We start from the raw sequence: 16,406 nt of genomic DNA, 5'->3' as shown, positions 1-16,406 counted from the left end.
AGGGCAGGTCCCTGACTGTGGCCCCACATCAAGCCTGCAGGGTCTCCTCCTGGGACCGCTCTGCTGGGCAGGTGTGGAGCTGAGGGGCTCAGGGTATACAGGGGAGATGAATATCTCAATCCCCCTGTCCAGGCCTGCTAGATGTTGGCCACGGCACCACACAGACCAAAGCAGGGCTCTCTCTGCCACACGCAGGCAAGTGGCCTCTGGTGCGTCCCTGCCCTGCAGACCCACACAGAGGCCCTCCGAGGTGCCGACCACAGGCCCCATGTCCCAGTTCCAACACACCGACCTCTCTCTAGCAGCTCCTCTCCACGAAGGCCAATGCCATCCAGGGCAGCTGACCCGGGCAGCAGTGAGGAGGTGCTGTACTCGGCTCTTCCTCCTTCCTTCCTGGGAAGGGGCCTCAGCCTAGCACAGCATGGACACTTACAGATGCCCTGCCCGTTGCACAGCTGTCCTGTTAGAAGGACCTGGTGGCGGCCACCTGAGCCACATGCCCTTCTCAGGGGTGGTGCTCCCGTTTCCTGAGCCCTGGGTCAGCAGAGAGGTTCGGCTTGGGACCACATTAATGTGCCAAGAAGAGTGTCAGGAGACTTGGTCCTGAACCACAGGGGTCTGTGAGAGAAATAGCAGTTCCCTCCCCCTCCAGTCCCCTCCAAGTTGCCAAGCTCCAGCACAGCCCAGAATCTACTTTTGGAATCCAGGGACCAAGTGACCCTTCCCCTCCAATGTGGCCCTGCCGGCCAGGGCCCCCCGCTCGCCCACCTCCATGCCCACACATATCTGGCACGTTAAGTCTGGCAGCACAGGGTCCCAGTATGTCTCTGCTCCCGTGGGCATCCTGAATCAAGTACAGCAGGAAGAGCAGAGCCTGGGTGTCCCTTCCTGCCTCTTGCCTGCTGGGAGCTGTGGGGGACTGACTGGGAGCTATAGTTAAACAGAAGAGAAAGCTTTCTGAAGAGTTATCAAGTCTAAATTCAGGCTGCAGGGGTGGTGCTGGGCAGACAGGAACAGCGGCCTATAGAGAACCAGGGTTGGTGTAAGCCAGGGGTGCTGCTCCCACTAGGAGTCAGGGCCTGGGGCTCCTCATCCCCCTCTAGGCCTTGAACCCCTTGGATACTCACCCCCTTTCCTCTCTGCCATGGGTGCCCTGGCATGAATTACAAAAACTAGGTTGAGACCTACCCCCTCAACCAGGCACTCTTTGTCAGTGAACAACATGTACAACTGTCCTGGTGGCCACCAGCAATTCAGCCATTGCACAAATTTTCTCAAGCTTTACCTTATATTTACCGAAAGCTCTTCTGCCATTTCCAAAAGCATTTCTCTACAGACCAGGGATTCAAAGAATGAAATGAGACCTCAGTGACCAGACAAGCCTTCCAGTCTATAAAGCTGTGTAGACTTAGCCATTACCTGGTGTCTATAGGCTTGCAGTTCACTTACCATTGAAAGTGGGCTGGGCTGGCCCAGGAGCTGTGCGTGTCACTAAGTCACTGAGCTGGGCCTCCTGACCAGAGATCTGAGCCTGAATATGTTTCCAGGTAACTGCTGGGGCAAAGCCCTCCTCCAGGACCCTGAGGAACCTGCAAGGATGAGTCTAGGACAGCCCTAGTGCACTCCAGCCCTCTCCTGGGCCTCGGATGCCCTAGGAGCTACAGACTAGATGCTCTCAACTCCCCAATTTCCTGTGGCATCCCCACAAACTACAGCACAGCCAATGCAGCCTCAACTCAAGCTGTTTCCAACTTGGGACACTAACTTGGGAGTGGTCTAGATAGTCCCTCAACTCCCACTTGCCTTTGTGGGCATGGCTGCACTCTCCAGCATTCCCGGGGAGAGGAGCTGCCCCTCACACGGTCTTTGGGACCTGCTGCAGCCCCTGCAGAGCCTCCCTTCACACTGAAGCTTGGCTGTTCTTGGCACCTGCTCCATCTCTCTCCTGACCTCACCTGTGCCGGCCTCACCTGTCGGCCACGTTGGCAGCTGCTCCAGACCCAGTTCCTCACGGGGTCTGGGGCACAAACCCCTCCCTGGCTGGAGGCTTGAGCAAACCTCTCCATCAGGGCCTCTTCCCCATGGAAAGAAAACTAGCGTTTTCTGCTCCCCTCTTTAGCAACAACAGTCAAATCCCTCGGGTAAGGGTCCAGCACGGGAAAGCAATCCCCTCACACCCCAGGCACATAGCTCACACTCCACTGTGAAGATTCTCAGTTTCAGACAGAATTTGGATAGGGCTATGCCTGGATCAGGGAGGAAGAAATACTAAAGAGAGCCAAGGCGTGTAGGTACTACTGTGTGCCAGTCTCTACTCGTAGCAGTTGATGTGGGTCAATTTTTCATCTTTACAGGAGTCCAACAAGGGGATCACTGTGGATGAGAAGTCTGAGGCCCAGGGATGAAGTCACTTATCCAGGGGCCCAGAGCTGAGAGGTCTGGCAGCTAGGCGGGTGGGGGTGGTGGTGGTGGTAAATACCTGCCTACTGGCTGGAAAAGGGGACCCATTTGTAGCATCTGCCAATTTCCATGGTGTCCATACTGCCCTCAGAGCCAGCTGCAAGCCACCCATGTGACACCACTGACATGGAACTACTGTGAAGACACAGTCAGTAATGACCCATCACATGGCATCTCCACTGTGCAGATCTGTTAGATGCAAATTTACTTCAAGAACGCAAAAGGTAGCAAAATATCAGGGAGTAATGAGTTTTGAGTACTTATTACCTTTGTTGCTCATACAATGTATTTAGCTGCAAGTTTATATAATTTCTTTTTTTTTTAATTTATTTATTCATAAGAGACACACACACACACACACACACACACACACAGAGGCAGAGACACAGGCAGAGGGAGAAGCAGGCTCCTCGCAGGGAGCCCGACACGGGACTCCATCCCAGGACACCAGGGATGATGCCCTGAGCCAAAGGCAGATGCTCAACCGCTGAGCCACCCAGATGTCCCTATATAATTTCATTTTTAGTAACAGTTGTGTTTGACGAACAGCTTACAAAATTCCTATAAATGTTAACGATCCCCTCTCCCAAGCCATTGACTCTCCCAGGCCAGTTTGAGCTGGCTCCAGCACCCCACTGGGGCCAGGACTTAAGACTGAGTCTGCGGCCAGAGCCTTTCCTCCTAACCACTATACATGCTGCCCCCAAGAAGGGCATGGATGCCCATCGAGCCGGCCAGATCTGCTCCAATGATCAACCAGGCCACAGACCCACAGAACTGGGCCCCGCCTGGCCACTTTTCCCATGGCCTTCTACTTGTTCCTCATGCCCCAGAATTCCCCTTCATCCACCTCGGATCTCCCTACGTCAGCTCCACCAACATGCATCAAGCACCTACTCTGTACAAGGCAGGTGCTGTCGCAGGCAACACAGACACACAGATGAGCTTTTACTCCCAGGGCGTATGATCCAGTGGGGAGAGATGCATTCAAATCCAGCAGATTATGACCCAGTGGGGGTCCGGAAGGAGAGAGTTCAACTGCCCCAGGAGGGCTCAGCTCAGGGCTGGCCCCACCAGAGGGGAATACATGAGCAGGGTTGAAAGGATAAACAGAAGTCTCTGCCAGGCAGACTGGGGGCTGGAGAGTGAGTAAGCGACAGTATGAATAGGGAAGATGAGATTGAGTGTATATTTAGGTAAAATCTGTCCATCTGGGGCAGGCGTTGGTCAATGAGGAGAGAGAGCAGAACCAAAGTGATGCCCCTTATCTTGGCTGGGTGCCCTTGCATCAAGGGAGGGAGAGAGGTTAAGGAGGACATGGGGAGAAGTAGGTTTGAGGGCAATGCTGGAATGCTCTTTTGCAGGTGCTGGTGTGTGGTACCCCCAGGTGCCCAGGTTGGACCCAACTGTCCATCACTGAGATTCCAGACCTAGGGGTTAGAGGGCCAGTGGTGGACAGAACAAGGGGAGGGCATGAGATTAGAGGATTAAGCAACCAAATGCATTAGGACACAATTAGAGGGAGGCATGAGGTGGATCAGACCATCAGGGACCCCTGAGGGTTGGCCATGGGCCCCGGGAGAATGATGTTAGGAGGACCCAAAGCTCCTTTCTGCAGCCTTTCCCTGTGCTGGGCTGAGGGGGGAAGAGGGACCTAATCCCCAGGGCCAATTATTCCAAGACATGGAGCGCAATTTTCCCCTTCCACCTCCACCCTACACTTTACTCACGTGTCGGGCCCACATGGGTAAGAAGGGGTGTTCTCAAAGCTGGAATTAGAGAGCTGAAATTCTAGACACAAATGACACATAACATAGTGAGGAGTGCAGGCATGCAACCAGGTTGCTTCTGGGTAAATCCCAGCTTGGCCAGCTGTGTGACCTGAGGCAAGTGATCTAATGTCTCTGTCCCCCAGTTTCCCTACCAGTAAACTGAGGAGGGCAATAGGATCTCCTTCACAGGGCTGTTGTGAGGAAGCAGTAAGTTAATAGTACATCAAATATTCTTAGGACAAGGCCCAGCACATAGTAAGTGCTTAACAAATTGCGATGACTGCTACTATTACTATTATTACAATTGCCCGCCTCTGATCTGACAGTTTGTTTTTGGCTCCCTCATCTCCGCCAAAACTTTTCTTCCAGCAAACCCTACACTGATTCTCCAGGGAGTTAGGTGTCTTGGAGAAGAGAATCTGAATATGAGTATCAGGCTCTGAAGGGGTGCCGGCCCATTGCTTCTGCGCATCCAGCAGCTGGAGGGCTTTCCTCACCCTGAATGAGGCTTGAGCCTTTCCAGCCTGTTCGGAGGCCAGGCAAGCCACAGACATAGCGAGTGTGTTGTGCATGTGTGCATGTGCAGGTGTGCACGCACGTGTGGATGTGTGGGGCGGGGCAGCACCTCACTGGGAGGCAGCTGCGCGCTGAAGAGCCTGAAGCACGGCTCCGAAAGGCAGGAGCAAAACCAGAGCTGCTTCCTGACGCTGAAGTCAGGGGCTCACTCCTCCGGGAGCTTCTGCAGGCTCACCCTGTGGGAGCCTCCACGCTCCCTCCTGCCCTGGGAAGGCTCCGTAGTGGGACTGTCACCCATGAGGTGCAGTGCCACCGAGGGCCTGTAGGGGGCTCTAGAGCTCTTCCATTTCCCCTACTCGGGGCTGCGAGGGTAGCGGGCTTAAAACAATGGTTGTGTTTACCCAGGCTCTGTGACTGTGCTGCTCCGAGAGGCAAAAGCAGCTGGGGTTCGTTCATCCCCCCACTGGGGAGCCCCAGTCTCTCCATGTTTCCAGTTGGCTGTTTCAGGTGCAACCCCTTGTCCTCCCTAAACCACTTGATGCTCATTTGGGCGGTCTCCCCACCGCCCCCCACCCACCACCCCCCAGCCTCCTTGGAGGCTGTCTCCAAAGGGTCAGCCTCCTGCCCTTTGTGGGAAGGTAGCAAGAGACCTCAGCTTTTGGCCTCCCAGGTGCAGCAAGGGGAGCTTCCAGTTGCCAGGAGCTCAGGTTCTAGCGGTAGGCCCTTGACCTGCTCCTCATGCAAAGGCATGTTTCCAAAAGGACTCTGCTTACCCTGCTCTGCCCCCTAAAGCAAAATTCAGTAGCTCTGAGCTGCTATGTTAGGAGACCTCATTGGGCAGATTTACTTACCTGATTGCAATTGTATCAATATAGCTGGATGACAGAAAACAGTTGTACCGCTAACTTCTAAGGATGTGGCCAACCTAACAAGTTAGTGTGGGCAAAAAGTCATTTAAAAGACAATTTGAAAAACAGCTAAACACCTAATTGTTCTCTTGGACTTTGTCAAAAGCAGAAAAAATAAAGGAGATGTAGTTCTTAATCAGACCAACTTAAGAAAAACACCTATGATTGCATTGCCAGATTTGGCAAATATTGCACAGGGCCATAACCCTAAAAAATAATTTGTTGTTTATCTAAAGTCCAAATTTAACTGGGTGTCTTGTATTTTATTGGGCAACTCTACCTACAGGGTGGAAGATACAGAGATTCATTCAGAGAATAGTTCCTATTCATCATCCCAGGCCCACATCATAATTCCTCCTCTAATCTCCTTGTGTTACATATGGAAACCCAAGCCACATTGATCGCATTAAATGAAGTAATCAGTTCACGCACCCCAATCTCACTGCTGAGGAGGACTATCATTGTGAGGTTATGTCAAAGGAATGAAAAGTAACTTCCAAAAGATGACGTCAAAAAATTAGTGAGAGCCTGGAACCTTTAAGACACCCACTACTTGCCCAGCACTTGTGAATTACCTCTGTTTACTCCTCACAACAACCCTGGGAGGGAGATACCATTAATAGAAAGTAAAAAGAGAACCTACAAGTCTAATTTCTCTAGTTCTGGCAAAGGCATGTAAATTTCTGGTCAATTACTTTCCAGGCAAAGGAAGGGGAGGAAAACCAAGAAGACCCCCTGGCATTCATGGAGGGGCGTATTCCTAGGCAATGCCAGCAGTGTTGCTGTTTGGTTATGTGCCACTTACACAGGAAACTGTCTTAATTTCAATGAATTATCACAGGTTATGGGACTGTGGGAGAGAAGTGGGTGGGAAACCCATAATAGTCCTCAGCAAGTTGGCCTTACAACTGAGAAAGATGCGCTACACCTTGGGATAATAAACAGCTCATTTGCTGTGAAGAAAGGCACACACGCAAGCTACTCCGAACACTCGGTGACAATGACACGCAGATTCCAAATGTTCTCTGTAAGAAAAAACACCCTTTCTCCTAATCCTTCTTAAACTCAACAAGACTGATTGGTTTTTATTATTCATGAATTAATTTTTTACTCGGGGTCCAACAAGGGAATTGAAGCTGTAACGTTTCTCACCGATTGAGGGGAAAAGGCAGCTCTTGACCTGAGCGGCACAGCCAGACTCTTGCTGGGATTCCTTGGGGGTAGGATGTTTTGTTTGTTAAATCAGTTAATAATCAATTAATAACCCAAAGCCCAGAGCTTTGGGTCTGGTTTGTTTTGTTTAGGGAGAGAGAAAAAAAATTGAGTAAGGACACAAGTAAGAATATTAAAGTAAAAAAAAAAAAAAAAACCAGAGCCAGCCGCGGGACTCTGGTTTATTAGGCACTCCCTATTATATTAGGCTGGTGTATTAGGCTGTCTCCTTTTTCCAAGGCACACATACAAAAAAAAAAAAAAAAAGGAAAGGAAAGGGAGAGGACATAACAAAGGCAGCGCCTACTTCAAAAGTAATGCACAGATGAGCAGAGTGTGCAGATGAGTTGGTCCGGGTCTGGGAGTGAGCACGAGGAGTTACAAGAGGGGTCACAGGGATCCAGCGGGTCAGCTCCCTGGTGCCCTCCCTCTAATCTCTGCCTCCAGAGGGCAGGTCCAGGTGCCCAGGAGCAGGGAGAGACAGCCTCCAAGAAACTGAATGGCCAGGAAGGCGATCAAGGGTGGCGAGGTGACTCTGCCTCTTTCCACACAGTCCTTTTCCCATCTATTCACACACGCCAAGCCATAACCCCCCTTGTCCTCTGTGTGCCTTTGGTCTAAAACCTCTCCCGAGGTTGCCGCCAGAAGAACTGAGGAAGGTGGGGGGACCGAGAGGCAGAGCATGGCATGGACCTAGAAGCTCGTGGCAGTGGGGTCAGACCTGACACCGCATCCCTTACAAGAAACAGAAACAGTTCTCCCTCCCTAGTTCAAAGGCAACACACCCAGCATTTCTCAGGGGGGCCGTGTGCCTAACACCATATTCTCTTCTACCCGTCTGCTCATATTTCAGAGACCAGGCAGCTTTAACTCCTGAATGAATGTAGACGTGCAAACCTGAAGCCTTTGCATATTTTTGTTTGCAGCAAAACATTTATGTTAGGGGGAGGGGGGGACGGTGGGGGCAAGACACGGCAAGCCTCACCGGGTTACTATGAGAAAAACCCGTTATGAGAATTGCTGTGTGCTTTTGGGGAAGAAAAAGCTGCAAGCTGTTATTACCATTGTCATAATTATTGCAACCATCGCATTATTGCTATTATTTCTGTAAAAGCGGTGTTGTTTCTGGCAAAGCTTGTTAGCTTGACTGCTTAGGTAGACAATGTCAACACACCCAAGAGACAGATGACAAAGAGTGAGGCGAAAAGGAAGGGATAAATACCGCACTCTCCATGTGTGCTGAGGGGATGTTTCACCATCAAAAGGGAATGTTTTCTGCTGATCGATTACGGAGGCAAAAACAAAAGCATACGCCAGCTCATTCACTCTGCATCGCTAAGATACCAAACTCCAGCTCAAAGCGCTGGGCAGTGAGATGAGATGAGATGAGAGACAGAAAAATTGGTTTTGAATAAAGTTTAGAGCTTCCTGATACCCTCACCCACACCTCCAGTCCCTATCGCCTTGTTCTCAGGCAACAGACACCTCTACCCTGGGGGATCTTCGGGTGAACAGGGGGTCTGTGACCCTTCCTGCTGTCTCCCCCAAAACATGGGAGCAGGAGACATGTTAAGGGGTTAAGGTGGGTTAAGGGTATTGATGGCTGAATCAGAACAGGGTGGACAACAGGCATTCCGCTTTGGGACTCCCCCTGACTAATCAGGTTCAGCACCTCCAAACTGCAGGAACATACCCACACACTCCCTGTGTGCACACACGCAAGCGGACACACACATTCACGCAGGTAGACAGACGCACAGATCCTACACTCCTTCCTCCGAAACACATAAAAATCACAGAGGGATAAAAGGACAAGAGCAGACCAGAGCAAACTGGAATGAAAATAGAGGGGAAAAAGAATTAAAGACAAAGGAACATGTTACATGATAAGACATGAGAGAGATCATGCCCAAAACACGAGCTTTCGCATCCTCCACCCTGCCCCACAGCCCTGCATTTGTTCTTTGCCCTTCGGAAACCAAGAACACATGAAAAGACCTGCGAGGCTCACAATCCCCTTTCCAGGGATCTTTTTAAAACTACAAACCCCCCCAAAAAATAAAAAAAATAAAAAAAATAAAACTACAAACCCAGTGAAAATACCTAAAACGCAAATCTAAATAAATATCACAAAATGTTAAAAAATTAACAAGAAAAAAATGATTTATGAATTCAAGTTAATTCAAGCAATTAAAAAAAAAGAAGAGCCAAGTCAAAAATTACACTTAGCACAGAAAAGTTGACTTCAATTGGGCACTTCATATTCGTGCAATTTTCAATGCAGTGTTTCAGTAAACACGGACAGCCAGGCGTGCAGCCTACCACTGCCGTCACTGGCACGAGAGGACCCTGATACAGTTTTAAATGAAAATTGATCACATTTGAAACCAGAAGATAAAAACAAAACCTTGTCGGAGTTTGTTTAACTGCCTTTTGACCTCTGGATGAAATGACATTGAAAGTAAAATAACATTATCCAGAAAACCATTCCCAGAAAAAAGGGCTCAATCCCAGGGATGCTGAATGACAATATTGAATAGAATATTTTAAAGTCCTAAGGAACAGAAGAGAGAAATTTAGAGAGAGAATGAGAGTGAGTGAGAGAGAGAGAGAGAGAGAGGAATTTCTTTGGGACTAAAATATGTATAGTTAAAAAGCACAGCAAAATGAGGATTAAAAAAAATGAATGGCTCTGACCCCCAGGAAAACTTGTTTGGGGTTTGTTTTTAACTCAAGCTCACAGAACTCTGAATTTAAGACATTTAGCCAATAGATTTTTTTCACCTTGTCCAATTCCATACTGAAAGTCCCATGTGCACACTAACGGTATGATTTTCCTCGATTTAGGAAAACATTTGATTCATTAGGCTATCAGCTCTTTGTGGCTATCTGCAGGAAGAGAAGGGGAAGTTGAGAACCTGGAACAGAACTGCCCAAATGCTCCTTTGAGTGTGGCCGTCTGTTATTCCAGAGAAGGACAGCACTGCCTTTCTACCCTCTCTGGAGTCTCCCCACCTCACCCGGGGCCAGAAAACTGAAGACAGGATCTTAAGAAAGAGTGAACTCCTCCAGCTGCAGGGACAGCCGGCCCTTGGGTCCTATGGAGTTGCCTTCCACTCCATGGAAAAACCCCAAGGCTTGGCAGCCCCCACTGGAATGTGGCCACAGCCTGACCTCAGCCCAGGCAAGGGGTACGGTGGCAGGCAGCAGGGACTGTGTTTCAAGAGCAGAGCCCCTTGCCCCCTGTTACTCCCATCTTCATGGGGAATTCCACCGTAACACACTCTTCCACATATGCACACAGTGGAAGCTCTTCTAGGAACGGACGCAGCCTTCGATATTTTGGGGTTCAGCGCTATCTTCTACAAGAGAAGCATTAACAGCAACAGGAAAGGGCCTGACACTCCTGTAAGCCATTGCTTATAAATAAAGGTGCAGTTAAGATCCTTTCTATTCTAATCCTGATCCGTACAGAAAGGTGATCTAGATGGGCAAGTACCAAAAAAGGCCGTGTGGCTCCCTGTCTCCCTACTGGTCTGGTTTTCCGATGTCTTTTGTCAGATGATGGGCTGGGGGTCTCTGGGCCAAACTAAAACCCGTGCCCTCACTTATGGCCTGGCTCCCCACATGGCCCGAGCAGGCCCGGCCGTGGCTGTCCAGTTCTGTGGAATGCCCAAGCAGAAACGGAGAGCCAGCAGGCGGTCACCTCTCCCCTGCCCACTGAGTGTCAGGAACACTGCTGAAAGTCACCACGTGTCCCCTCTGCAGCCCTGCTTCCTCCCACAAAGCCCCCAGAGCCACCGACCAGCGTGGACCCAAAGTCTTCTGAGCACATCTTGCTAGTATGGTCAGGAAAGTGAGGGAGAGAATGTTCCAGAGTGGCTCGCTATACAGGGTCATGCTTGTCACAAGAGGCAAGGATCACTTGCCCAGTGGCCTTGGGAGGAAATAACCCCGCAACTAGGGACCTTCCCCAGTCACTGCCTTGACTTCCCTTCTGAGGAAGGGGTCTGGCTCTGCCACCAGTTACCCAGGATGCTCTGCCATTATCAGTGAAAGGTCAGCGGCCCCACCAGAAGGAAGGGACAGGCTGGCCGGGTTAGGGTTAATCCACCCGGCCAGCCATCACAGGGGTCACCGTGATACGCAGAGAAGTTGAGCATCCCAGTCCCCCAGAGCTGGTCTGCTAATTACATTTGCAATTATAAACACCACAACCTCCCTGCACGGAGACCAGACCACACCAACCAATGGGGCCACCAGGATATAATCCCACCCCAGCCACGACAAGGGACACCAGCACCGACCACTGAAGCCTGTGGGCCCCTCCTCCGCAGAATGGCCAGGAATATGACAGCTCCCAGGAGGTATGAGGCCACAGGGACTGGGAAAGGGAAACTCACCGGAGCCGAAGCCCAGTCAGGGGTCATCAGCACTTGCTTTTACAAAGACATTTGATTATGCCTAGAAATCGGCAAATGGCGGGATGCAGGCTCAGATTCGTTGGGTCCCTGCCGGTCCCCAGGTTGCACCCTCGAGGGCATCCTGGCACAGTGTGTTGACTCTCCAGGCCCAGCCCCCTCGTTGGCCGCACACCCTCTAGGAATGAGAGTGGCTGCAGAGGACACCAGGGGTGGAATGCTCAAGCCGTGCCGGGGTCTCCCACAGGAACATTCAGTCAAGAGCCACCAGACCCCCAGACAAGCTCCCAGTGGAGCTGTGAGTTGTTCTGGCAGATTCCGTGCAGAACCTCCCTCCCCGCCCCCAACCCAGGTCCAGCTCTCTCACTTGGGGAGGGGGAGAGATGGACAGAGACCTATGCTGGCAGGTAGGTGTGGGAAGGTGACAGCTTGGGGGGTTCAGGTGTTCAGGGCTGGACATCGCTTGGAAGGAGTAGGTTATGGTCCAAGTGATGCTGTTCCTTCCCCTGAAGATCGAACCACAAATAATTTCAGTCATGTTAAGGAAGCCACTTCAGGCATCTGGGAAGACAAGTTCTAGAGAAGGGCACTGCAGGACTGCGTCAAAAGCGTCCTGTGTCTTGTGTAACTGCTTGACTGTCTTCTGAATTGTTTCCTGAATCGGCAGGTTCCCACAGCTAACTCCACGGCCCACCCCGACGCACACACCGTCTGGCTCTCCCTCACACACCCTGTCCTGTGGCCTGCCCGACTCCCGCAGATCTTTCCAGTGCCAAGGCTCCAAAGACACAAGGCATTTTGCAGAGGACCAAAGAGAAGGAGACAAACTTTTTCCATAAGTTTAGATTATCTTAAAAAATAAAAATTGGCCAAAGGTACAGTGATCAGGAACTCAAACACTCCAAAGTTACAAGGGCCCCCGGAGGGAGGACGGGAGGCACCCCAAGAAGGTAGGGGTGGACCACAAAACACGAAATCTCTATCACGGCCACCTCCCTGGCACCTCCCCAGAAGGTCCCCTCTGTCCCTCCTCTCGCAGCCTAAATGGAATATTTATTGATTATTCCCAATCAGGAGAATGAAAAGGTTCCTGTTTGGTGGGCCAAGGTGTTTCCTCATCTCTCTCTATCTTTTACGAAACATCTTTTCATAGTTCCTAATTATTGGTATAATAGAGGACTGTTTCTAACACGGAGTTGGGAACTAATAAGCTCCAAGAGGAAATTTCCAGTTGATGTCAGGATCTCACTGAGCTGGAAAGGGCCTTCCCTGGGACTGGGGCCCTCCACGCTGACCCGTTTCCTCCTAGCTCATTGCCTTGGGGCACGAACAAGTCCAGCCTCCCATCACCCCATCCTCTTCCGCGGCAGCCCACACCTCCAGAAGGGTGGCAGGCACATTAAAGGTTTATTTCCTAGAGCCCCTCCCTTGGAAAACCAAGACTAATGTCCTCATTCTGATTTATTTTTAAATGTACCATTAAAAATTAATTTCCCCTTTGTTTTTCTCTGGGTCACTGATTCTGAATTACCATGTGGCATTTCTTCCTACGTGTGAACCCACATATTTTTCCTTCAGGACAGCTTGTTCTTTGTTTCTTTAACCACAGCAAAGTGGTCATCGGACGGATGGACAGAGGGTAGGTGAGGCAGTCCCCCCCCAACCCCGCTCCCTTGGTTTTGCCGACGCCGAGAGGTCTCCAGCTGGTCGCGTCCCGGACACATTTGTACATAGGCACACACAGGCCAGCACACTCACTCCTACCCTGGCTGATTATATATGTACATAAAATATTGATTAGAAATGGTAATGGAGTCACCTACAGGATTGGCTACAGGAAAATGAAAATGAAGGAGAGAAAGGTATGAAGGTATGATGTATCTGTGTGGGGTGCGTGTGTGTGCGCGCGTGTGTGCACGCACGTGTGTTAATTTCTCACCTGGGATAGTGAGAATAACACTAAAGCATTAAAAAAAAATGTTCCCTGTGTGTTAGCAAGTGAGAAGAGGGCTAGAGAGTTCTTTCCGGCTGAGCTGTGGTCCCTGTGCTCTTGGCTTTTCTCAAGTCCAGGAATGTCAACTAAGCCACATGGGTGGAAACTGTGTGTAGAGAGCACAGGAACCCACTCATGTCTATGTTCCCCCAGAACAATCATCACCAAGGGTAATGGATGGTTCCTTCTCCTGTCCTTCCAACAAACCAAAGAATGCAGTCTCCCTGGTTTGGTACTTTGCTACCAAGGGCTCTAAAGCTACATGTCATGAAGCCCCCCCACGGTGGGGGGGCAGCGGTGGATAGGGGCTGAGGTCAGAAAGGCGCCTCCCCCACACTCCAGCCTCTGACCTCCACACACGCTCGTCCTGGAAATTCTGCACCCCTGCACCACAGCAGATGCAAACCCTCACCGGGAGGCGCACATCTCTGCACGGGACCAGCTCCCCAAAGCTGCTGCCGCCCAGCATGTCCTGCCCGGGCTTTTGAGAAATGGGATCTCATAGGGACGCTTAGTTCCTCTGAAGAGTTGGCGGGTATAATTCTGGCTTTTCCCGTGTCCCGTGGAGTGAGAAGTGAATTCTTTGCAAAGAAACCCGGGAGGCTAGAGAATTCAAAGCACTGTCAGACTTACTTCACGAATGATTTCCACTTCAGACCCTTCCCAGACACCCAGGACCTCGGCCCCATCATTCCCCTTTGGCTGCTTCCCTGACATTCCCTCTTTGCCCATATTTCTCCTCAAACTCAAGCCAGGGTTGCCGTCACCTCGATGGATTACCCAGCTGCTAAATCCTCCATCTCTCCTTGCTTTTCTGGTCAACATAATCCAAGGATGTACTTCCCCCATACGAATCTTCATATTTATTGGCTGTGACGCGAGCCAGGGACAAATACATAGATATCTCAAGCTCGGCTAAAGAAGTCACCTCTGAAGAGAGGGAGCCTAAATAATTTAAATATCCAATATTTGTGGTACTTGCTGTTATGTGAGAAAATGCCCCCACAAGCATCAAACACTGTTCCCAGCCCCATGCACCCACCCGCCCGGAGGCTTCGTTGGCCCCGCTCCGCTGCTTAGTTAGGAGGAGCACCGTGGGGCACTACCCCCATCCCCACCCCCACCCCCACCAGCCACAGCAGCTGGGGTCAGCGTAACCTTTAAAAGAGAGCGAAAAGGCACTTTTCAGGCTGATGGCAAGCTGAATTCATTATAATTAAAGATTCCCCTTATCGCCCATCCCAAGTCCTCTCCTCCTTCCGACACTCTGGCGGCGCCCAAAGGACCCTCTGCCCCGGGGAAATCCGAAAACTGTAACCAAAGAGGTCAGCGCGGAGGCTGGGGCGGTCTGGTCATCGACAGGAGCCGCTGCTGTGAAGTTGCCTCCGCGCTCGCGCGTGGTCCACCGGGGTGGAGGCGGTCTGTGCAGCCAGGAGGGGTTTAAGCACACTTGCTGGAACCCCACATTATCCAGAGCGTTTATTGCAGGGATGTCGTGGTTCCTTGGGGGGGCGGGGGGAGGTGGGGTACCAAATGAAAGGGTGGCGGAGCCAGCACTGACTTTGGTAGTTTAGTTTGCTTCAGGAAAAAGAATAAAAAAAAAAAAAGAGGAAGAAGAGCACGAAGTTAGGCAGGTCCGGGAGACCCGGAGTTCCCATTTTCTTACCCCTGCGAGCCTTCCGAGCGTCCCCTCCGCGCGCGCCGGCACACGGACGCGGGACCCCGGCCCCGAGCGCGGCGGCACGAGGGGAGCCGGCGGGGAGAGCGAGGCGGGTCCCCGAGCAGGTGCGGCGACGCGCGCGGGGGCCCTCGCCGGGGAAACCGCGGGGGGCGCGGGCAGGACCCCGGGGAGCCCGGGCTGGACACGCCGGTCGCGGGATCGGTTCTCCACTTTCCCCCGCGTGAGCGCCCAGCGCGCCGCCGGACCCCGCCACCCGCGGGGCCTGGGAGTCGAGGTCCCGCAGCTCCCGCCGCCGCCGCCGCCGCCGCCGCCGCCCACGCCGCTCGGACAACCCGGGGCTCCCGCGCCGCGAGCGCTACGGTGCCCCGGGGGGCGCGGACACCACCCCGCCAGCTCCGCCGCACGCAGCCTCCCCAAAGCCGCGAGCCAACTTTGCCTCCGCCCGCAGCCCCGCTCCGGCGGGCCCCACCCCCGGCGGCATGCGGGGGCCCCCGGCGGGGCGTGCGGAGCGCGCTGCGCCCCGGGCCGGGCCGTGCGCACCTCGGGGCGCCCCTCCGGGACCGCGGCGCCTGCAGTTCCCCAGCCCGCGCCGCCCGTTGGAGCTCGCCCCCGTCGCCCCGACCATCTTTGGTTTCCCAGCACGGAAATCGACATTCAAGTCCTAAGGACTCCCCCGAGGAGGCTTTCTCGGACGGGACGGGACGGGACATCCTTGGGACATCCTTGCGACATCCGCGCACCTGTGCCGGGCTGGCTCCTCCCTAGTCCACAGAAACTCAAATATTTTTCTCGCCGCGGGGGAAGAGCGGAGAGAAAGAGCGAATGGGAAGGCGCGGCTCTTACCCAAAAGTAAGGGTTTAGTAAAAGGGGGTGCGGGAAAAGTTAGTGGCGGGTTTACCCCCATCCCCATCCCCATCCCCACCCCCACCCCCACCGCGAGAAGGAAACCCAGGAAGCGTGCGGCCCCCTCTCCCTCCCTCCCCCGACGTCCCCCCCGAGCGCCCCCGGGATTCCTGCCACTTCCAAAATGCCTAGAAGGAGAACTGCGACACCCAGGACGGAGACAGCCGGACAGGCAAGAAGGGCAGACGGACCGACACCCCCGCCCCCCGGACCGCAAAACTGAGCACCTACTGGTTGTGGTAGCCGAGGGGGTCCGGGATGCAGAGTTCTGACACGTCCATCAGTCCCGTCTTAGCATTCCCAGTTGGTGGAGAACGGCGGCGGGGCAACCGGGCGGAAGAGCGAGTGAAGGGCACGGGCGAGGTGCGAGCCCGGGCAGGGGCACCGGGCGCGGGAGAAGGCAGAGTGGGAGCAAGCGCCGTGGCGGGGCGCGAGGGCGGCAGGCGGCCGAGCCCGAGCTGCGCACAGCCCCGCGCTCCCACTCATGCACACGCGCGGGCGGGCACAGGGGACGCGACGCCGTGGAGGCGGCTCGGGCAC

General features: G+C 52.9%; 1 protein-coding gene across 2 annotated transcripts in view; it reads right to left on the bottom strand.

Annotated features, from left to right (window-relative positions):
• Window positions 1–16,406, bottom strand: part of ESRRB (estrogen related receptor beta) — a 115,007-nt gene that overhangs the window by 94,034 nt on the left and 4,567 nt on the right. The window contains exon 1 of one of the 2 annotated variants that reach the window (XM_025443490.3): window positions 16,098–16,311. The exons of the other annotated variant lie outside the window; for it this stretch is intronic. Coding sequence (XP_025299275.1) covers window positions 16,098–16,147 — 50 coding nt within the window. The 5' untranslated portion in view covers window positions 16,148–16,311. Of the gene's footprint in view, window positions 1–16,097; window positions 16,312–16,406 lie in introns of those variants that run through there. 2 annotated transcript variants of the gene reach the window in all.

This window comes from Canis lupus, chromosome 8 (assembly GCF_003254725.2).
Source record: "Canis lupus dingo isolate Sandy chromosome 8, ASM325472v2, whole genome shotgun sequence".
Lineage (NCBI taxonomy): Eukaryota > Metazoa > Chordata > Mammalia > Carnivora > Canidae > Canis > Canis lupus.
Note: the sequence above shows the minus strand (reverse complement) of the source record. Positions and strands in the feature narration are given on the sequence as shown.